The sequence below is a fragment of the Triticum dicoccoides genome, chromosome 7B (assembly GCF_002162155.2).
Source record: "Triticum dicoccoides isolate Atlit2015 ecotype Zavitan chromosome 7B, WEW_v2.0, whole genome shotgun sequence".
Lineage (NCBI taxonomy): Eukaryota > Viridiplantae > Streptophyta > Magnoliopsida > Poales > Poaceae > Triticum > Triticum dicoccoides.
In genome coordinates, this window is record NC_041393.1 from 403,867,001 (window position 1) to 403,875,253 (window position 8,253).

Genomic DNA, 8,253 nt, shown 5'->3' on the forward strand with positions numbered 1-8,253 from the left:
ATATGCAATGTATTCATAGGTGTAATCGAGAAAACAAACTAAAAGGCCTGTAGCAACGCACGGGCATTCTACTAGTTTCTTATGAATTAATTGCATCTTAAACATGTTGAGTACTCATCGTTGGAGCAATCTAGATTTTTGGTTTGACCTAATTTGATGGCTAAAATTAGTTGGATATGCCCTCTTTTGATATTGGTATATAGATATAGACTAGTAAATGTGTACGTGCATGATATTAGACAATAGATTAATTAAACATATTTATTAAGCAGGATATTATTTGTGCATTCATGGTGTGATTAGCATGAATATTTATACTTTCTATGGTATTAATTGAACATAAAGATATTTGATAACTGAGATTAATAGGATCTGCCACTTTGGGTATGTGTGTGCGTCAGGCTGCTATTCGTCACGAATGCGGCAGATAGGAGCTCTTGAACATAGCATCTAAGGCCACGAGACCAGGAGCGGAGAGGCCAATTTGGCCTAGACCATTATCTTTTTTGAGAATTTATTACGCTTGAGACCGCGAGGGGAGAGGACACAAATGTAGAAAAAATGTTTGGGTAGGTTAAATTTTTTTATTTCCATTAACAATATGTATCATGACATTTAAAAAAATCACGTGCTTCCAAATGAAAACCATGAAATTTAAAAAATGTTTACACAATGTAAAAAACGTTTATTGTCATTTTAAAATGCGCAACTGTATTTGGAAATATGTTACCATGTAGTAGAAAAGAGTGAAAACACGTAAGAATGTACATCATGTATTGAAAAGGGGCCAAAGTGTGTAAAAAATGTTTCACGCGGGTGCTGAAAATGTACATTGTGTACTCATAAAAAGTAGGCATGTGTTACGAACCTAAACCGATTGAAACCGACAAAGAAACAAAAAAACCAATAAAGAAACAAAAAAACACCTAAAGTACAACGAAGAAAAAAAGGCACTGAGAAAAAGAAAAAGAAACTATAACGCAAGAAAAAGAAAAAAAGAAGAACCCCCCCCCCCCCCCCCCTCCCGGGGAGGAAAACCGTAGCGAGCGAGCTAATCTATAGCGAAGCACGAGAGGCAGCTAGCGAGTGCACTGATGGGCTAGCCTGATTCGCTCGCCTGCAGGTGATTCCTTATAAGAATTAATGTGGGCGAGACCCTTGCGGGGGCAGAATACCTACATTTACATATATTCACTCGTAATTACGGAGTACTTCCCCTGTAAAGAAATATGCGTTTAGATCACTATATGGAGAAAGTATAGTACCCGTTCGAAAGTTAAAAAATCGTAGTACCTGTTTGATGTATACTCGATCGGTAGGGGCTAGCCTCTGCTGGCAATGGGTAGGGTATGGGCAGGTATAGCCTTCTTCTGCCCAAGCCCATACCCATAGAAACCTTCTATACCCACCCACTTAATTATTCATGGGCATAAATTGACACTCACGCCCATACCCATCGAGCATCCTCTACCCAATGGGTATCGAGTGGGTACAATGTATTGCATTTAAATTATTAAAGGTAGTGAAATTACTTTAAAATTTAAGTAATGATGGACGAGCAACATAGCACCGACACGGCCTTCTCCGATGGATGACCTTTGGAGGCAGAGGCATCAAGGGATTATGTGCAACGGTTGGTGGAAACCCAACGTAGTGGGAGGCAGTGGTGGGAACTGGAGATTGCTAGATCAAGAGTTGTTCATGAGTTCGGTGGGGATGAGTCAAGATTTTATCGTTCCAGAAGTCACATAGGACGTAGGAGGAGAGGCGAGCTGGTGATTGCGGGCCTATGAGCTATTGTCAATTTAGAGAATATGAGATTTAGGGTTGGGCAATATGAGTAGGATGTTGACCGGGTTATTTTCATTTATTTGCTTTTTCTTAATATCCATTGGGTTACCATGGGTGCAATTTCATACCTATGCACTACACATATATATTTTTACGGGTATGGATACCCATTACCCACGGTACAAAATGCCTTTATGTGTTACCCAAACCTATTGTTTTTAATAGGATACCTGCGGGTGCCCATGTTCATGAGCAAAACTGGCATCCCTCGGCCCCTTTTGTCTGGCACTCAAAAGGTGAAAATTGGTAATTATCAGCTGATATAAGTTTCTTTAAGAAAAAGCTATCATGGCTAGCTTTATTTCTTCTCAAATAATGACAAAGCATTCAAAATAAGGCTACAGATAAAAGTAGGAGAATTGTCTATCCACACAACTGGAGGATCAATCCTAGCCCCTCTAGCCAGCTCATGAGCCATGCGATTCAATTCACGCGCACAATGCTCAAAAATAATGATCAGTTCTTTTTTTAGTTGGACTAGAGATCGGTTTTGACTCCGAGTCGGGGTTCGAGTCGAGGTACCTCCTGCAGTCCGTACCGTATCCAACGCCATCGTGTTCCGGACGTGTGCATACATAAATAGTACTAGTACAAATGCCCGTGCGTTGCAACGGGCGATATTTTTTGAACATGCTCTGTGTGGCATTACACAACACTTCTTATATCCTAATGGCATTTGTCAGGACCTAATTCAGATCCGCGGTCTCATTCGATGAAAGAATAGTTGTGCATGGAATAGTCAAGCTATTTTATTTTTTCTTGCCTGCCATTATGTAGAATGAGTCATACTATGGAAACCTAAAAAGCATGCAACAAAATTACCCATTTACATAATCTAGCAAACTTTAAGCTAGCAATCTTGTGACCACAAGTTTATTACTATGGACATTTGCATTTGTCTACTTCTAATATATGAAAGAATTAAAGGGGTAAGCTATAGCCCATGCCATGCATTTGAGGCGCTGGTGGGTGCTCACTCCTAGGCTGACACGTTGTATGCAAAAAAAATTTGACTTCTTTTAACTTTCTTTCAAGGATCTGCCGCTGAGGGCCACCGAATAATCTAGAGCACTACCCACCCCAATCCATCGCTCCTTCCCTAATAATCTTGAGAGGGAGAGAGAGAGAGATGGAGAGAAAGAGGAGCTGCACTGGAGTCTCTTTTCTCCCAGCTTGCACAATGCGTACACTCCTGAATTATTTAATCAAGTTACAAGGAAATTCATTAACAATACTGAAAAAGGTCTGCCTATATTGCTTCTAATTGCCAACAATTGAACTTTATAAAAAAATGTACATTCAGGAAAAATAGTAATTTTTGTTTTGCAATTTGCCAAATATTTTGTACATGCCAAAAAACTATAGATATGCACGACACACCTCTTAAGGGACATTAGCCGCAATTCTGATCTTCCGATGGTCCTTGGACGAATTCCTAGGGTATGAGAATTCATAAGACAAAAAGCAGGAACACTACCTGAACTGGTTTTCGTCATGGTGGACTGTCTGGTTAGATCAAACACATACCTTATATTTTATTATGTTTTGCTTCATGTAAAAAGCTTAGGACCGTGTCTAATGAAAAATTAAGTTATTCTGACAGGGAACTACCATGGAGTAAATGGTGCCACAACATAAAACAAACAAGTTCAAGAATAAACTGAAAGCAAGGCGCTCTCTACCGAATTCGAAATTTTGATCTTCAGGATGCCAAGAAGATTTACAAAGCAGTGACTTTCCGTTGAGAATTTGCTTGCTAAAAAAATATTGGCAGTAGAGATGCAGTCTGAGCTAGAGAATTTCTCCATCTTTGCTTACACTGTCTTCAATTTTTTAGTATTGGCAATGTGAATACAGCAAAACACTTTGCTGTCAGGTAAATATTTCTAGAAGCAATTCAAGTAGCACTATATGCAAGTAAAAATGAGAGCTGATATGCAGTTATTGTTTTTCTCTTGCGAAACCAACAACAAGCATTTAGATGGGCTGTTTCACAAGCGCGGCGTGCCGCCGCGCCTCTGCCCGCTAGTATAATCATATAATGGGCAAAGCACAAGTTTCCAGTATAGGATATGCATACACACACAAATGTGGATCAAATTTCATTGGCTAGAAGCAATATATCATGTAAATGCAGAATAAATTGATCCAAGGCCAAAGAACCATGATATGCATCATGTGACAGTAGCATCATTTAAGGGAAAATACTCTGCCAGGAGATTGAGAGCATACAGGCTGATGACTACATTGACCTTTAGCGAATTAGCATCACTCTTTTTCAGTTTTGACGGCAAAATAACAGGAAGAAAGGTCCCAATCTGAATAAATGAAACTTACAGTATGCATGTCGGTATTATCCAACGTCATTGGTGCAATGTCCGAGAGCTAAACCTCCTTGGCCTCCACCTTAGTTAGATCGGACACCTTTGGCACCTACACGCGCACACACAGCAGAGACATCAAAACCAGGCCAAATCAAACAGAGGTCACACCAACATATAATTCTACAACGAGGAGGGCAATCATGGTGATGCTGCAACTAAGTCCCCCTTCTTCGTCCTTCCTTTCACTGGTGTTAATGCACAGCACAATCAGCTAGGTACAAATAAATCTACTGAATCACGTGAGACTGTCCCCTCTTAAATTTGGAGATGAAAACAGGTTTAGTCAGAATTGGCAGTATTTGTACAGATTAATGCACATGCATTTGTTACAATATCAAGCCAAAGTGAATATATAGTTTCAGTTTTGTATAAATACACCTCTATGCCAATTTGCCTTAGATTATTTCACTAACTAAAAAGAGTTGTACAGAAAGAGGGTAAACAAACTAACTAAAAAGACAAAAAGATGAAAATCCTACAGGTAAGCAAAGCAACCCCTAAGAGAGAAAATACCCTCTTTATGAACATGACTCTTTATCATATAGCATCCAGTTCTTGTCACGTTGACAAAACGTGGAAAACTATTAGTCTGCCCATGATGTAATGCTAGGAATTGTTCGATTTTACGGTTTCTCTGGGAGAAATTAATGCTATGTTGCAGCAACACATGCAGAAGTTTTGAACCTTTTGATCCTACCAAGTGCATCATTCAACTCACACATGCAAATATTGGCAATGTGATATATACATGCAACTAAAAAATACTTTATGAGAACAATTATGTTATTCCAGAAATGCTAACTTGAGTTTACCTTAACTCTGATGTAATACGAAGCTTCGTAAAAGATAAGCAAACACGTACGATCACTGCTACTCTAAGTAGACTTACGCAAAAAAATAAAGACCAGAGCAGTAACTATCAATCAGATTTATCGCAAAGTGAATCCCCACCACCCCCTAACTGAAAAAGGTAATGATATTGGCATTTATATTACTGAAAGTACAGTACACATAAGCTATATATATATACTTTCAGTTTTGCTACTCTATGTTCAGGAAGTAAACATGGGTTCGGGAGATAAACTCATATGTTCAGAATAGATCCAACTGGGAAAGGCTTGTTACACTTCAAATATATGTTGAAAAGCACACATATCCAACATAAGTTGTTTGTAGTACACGCTGAGATATCTATTCATGTGTATGCCACTGCAAAGCTAATTGATAACTGAACAAATGATTCTTTCCGGTGATTAGCTTTCAAGGGTAGACATGTCTGCAGTACGAATGATTTTTCCATGAGGCCAAGCTCATGTCAGAAATTCCTACATCATAAAAGAGCCTAACAATTTCCATTTGCATAGCAACCGCAGCTATTTGTTAATAAAGTTTTTACAAACCCAACAGATCAAATATGAAGATATCCATGCGAAGAGTTGACACTTGAATAGTCCAATAAAACTGGAATCGAGATGTACATTTCGGCAAGGATACAACTCACTTCCCTAAGAAGAAATCGTGGCTTGCTTTCCTACTGCAAGTCCCAGATCGAGTTGCAACCTATGCTTTGGCCCATTGCAGGAGTAGCGGCCAAAGTTCAGTCAAGCTAGCAAACAATAGTGTTATGTATGCAATGCAATACAAGCAAGGACCATGGATGATATCTTTGTAGAGCTAGTGGTAAAAACATATAATTAAACTATACTACTTTGCAACAACATAATACAAAATATATGATGCCCACTGCCCACTGAAAAGGAACCAGAATTCTAACTTGTTCCATCAACTGAATTCTGAAATCTGTAAAGCTTGCTCTACTTGTCCAAATCAAGCAAATGAGCACACTACGAATATCATCAGGAAATTCATGTTGCGAAGAAAAACTGGTTCTGCCTGTAATAAGTAGACTAATTCTTGCAAAACATAAATCTGCTTGGACAGAAAATCCTCTAAGACTAATAAGCATAACTGTTATTTGGGGATATCTTGACCATCATTATTCTGAAATTGCACAAACTTAGTACCTTTTGATGTAAACAGGGGATTCCATTCAGTGAATATCAAGGGGATACATACCTCTGCTGTAGCTCAGGCGACAATGGACGGCTGGACGGATGTTCTTGTTCCTCCGGCGAACTCGACGCTTCTTCCTCGGGCGAACTTGGCAGCGTCGGAGAATGAGAAGAATACGACGGAGGAGTCCGGAGAGGACTGGAGGCAGCGTAGAGGTCACAGGCCGGCGGCGGGCTCGCGGAGGCGTGGAGGTCCGGCGGCCGTGGCTTTCTGCAAAGGAGAGAGAGAGAGAGGGAGGTGAGAGATAGAACCGGAGGGAGGGGGGAGAAGGAGAGGAGGGCAGGGCGACGCGTTGGTCCAGCAGCGGCGCTCCGATGGCCGGCCGGCGCGGGGCGGCGGGGCGGCGGCCATGGCTTCCGCTTCCTGCAAAAGAGAGAGAGAGGGAGGTGAGAAATAGAACCGGAGGAAGGGGAGGGAAGAAGGAGAGAGGGCATGGAGGCGCGCTCTTCCGGCGGCGGCGCTCCGGTAGCCGGCGGCGCGGTGCGGCGGGGAGGCACGAGCGCGAGCCCGCGCATGGAGGCGCTGGTGCGGTCGGCGGCGGCGGGCACCGGCAGATGCAGGGTGTTTTTTGTGAAAACGATTTTACCAGATTCACTTAAAATAGTACTGCGGGTTTAATACGTAAACGCATAGGGACTTTTTTGAAAAAACGTCAGCGACGTACGACCAGAAGCAATCGCTGGTTTATTAGTATATATATATAATATAGGGAAAGACTAGTAGCAACCAACTACCTTGCAGTTGCATCTCCAACTCCCTCAACTCGTTGCCTCACTGGCGATCGAACCTGCGTGCACCGGCGCGCACGCCATGGCGCCTTCCGCGAGAAGACTTCGCCGGAAAGAGGCTGCTTGGCCCGCCTCCATGGCACGGTACGAGCAGCTGGAGAAGCTGGGCGCCGGCATCAACGGGGAAGTGTTCAAGGCGTGGGACACCCAGGACAACCTGATCGTCGCCGTCAAGCGGCTCAGCGGGAGCGGCGACGACGGCTTCATTATTTCCGGCATACGGGAGGTTGCGCGCGAGATCATGTGCCTGGGCGCGTGCCGCGGCATCCCCTCGATCGTGCAGCACCGCCGGACCTACGCTGACGCATGCCAATCCGAGACCGGCGACTCCTTCATCGTGATGGACTACGTGGGGCGCCTCAACCTACGCGGATACATGCAGCGCCGGGTCACTCGTCGTCGTCCGTTCTCTGAGGCTGAGGTGCGCCGGATCATGAAGCAGCTCCTGGAGGGGGCGAAGGCCATGCACGGCCTGGGCATCCTGCACCTGGACATCAAACCGGAGAACGTGCTCCTCGACGACGGCACGGAGGACACGAAGGAGAGGCCCAAGAAGGGGGCCATCGAAGCCGATGTTCGTGGCGAGGTCAAGGGCGACTGTGTAGTCTACAAGATCGGCGGTTTCGGGATGTCCCAGAAGAAGGGGCCCGGCAAGAGCTCGCCGGAGGTGACTATTCTGACGCCGTACAGCGCGCCGGAGCTCCTGCTGCACTCTTGCGTGTACGACGATCGCGTGGACACGTGGGGGCTGGGATGCATAATGGCCGACCTCCTCTCGGGCACCAGCACCTCCACGTTCGACGGCGAGTCAGACATAGAGATCATCGCCAAAGTGTTTGGCATCGTCGGCACGGAGGGGATCAAGGAGTGGTCTGGATACTCGGGGCTAGCGGCAGACCGAAAGTCGAAGCTGCCGGGTGACGGAGGCATCAGCCGCCTCCGGCACAAGTTTCCCAGTCGCAAGCTATCGTCGGCCGGGTTCGAGGTGCTCAGCGGGCTGCTGGAGAGCAACCCGGAGAAGCGGCTTACCGCAGCGGAGGCACTCCAGAAGCCTTGGTTCCACTTCCACAACCGACGACGTGGCATTGCTGGTTTCTTCAAGTCGTGCGTGGTTGGAGTCGTACCGGAGATATAGAATTAATTTTGGCCACTCCACA

General features: G+C 44.2%; 1 protein-coding gene and 1 long non-coding RNA gene across 2 annotated transcripts; one reads left to right on the forward strand and one right to left on the reverse strand.

The window, feature by feature from the left end:
* Nucleotides 1-2,564: 2,564 nt before the first annotated feature.
* LOC119342108 lies at nucleotides 2,565-6,784 on the reverse strand. The gene is made up of 3 exons (XR_005165387.1): nucleotides 6,312-6,784; nucleotides 4,189-4,284; nucleotides 2,565-3,043 (listed from the first exon to the last, which is right to left on the reverse strand). It is a non-coding gene; the product is annotated as an uncharacterized LOC119342108 (long non-coding RNA).
* Nucleotides 6,785-7,118: 334 nt separating this feature from the next.
* On the forward strand, nucleotides 7,119-8,231 carry LOC119339854 (putative cyclin-dependent kinase F-2). Its single transcript, XM_037611757.1, has one exon. It carries the CDS (start codon nucleotides 7,119-7,121, stop codon nucleotides 8,229-8,231), a length of 1,113 nt encoding a protein of 370 aa, XP_037467654.1.
* The last annotated feature ends 22 nt before the right edge of the window (nucleotides 8,232-8,253 follow it).

Coding starts and splice junctions, on each gene's coding strand:
- LOC119339854 (XM_037611757.1), top strand. CDS start 7,119: ATGGCGCCTTCCGCGAGAAGACTTCGCCGGAAAGAGGCTGCTTGGCCC.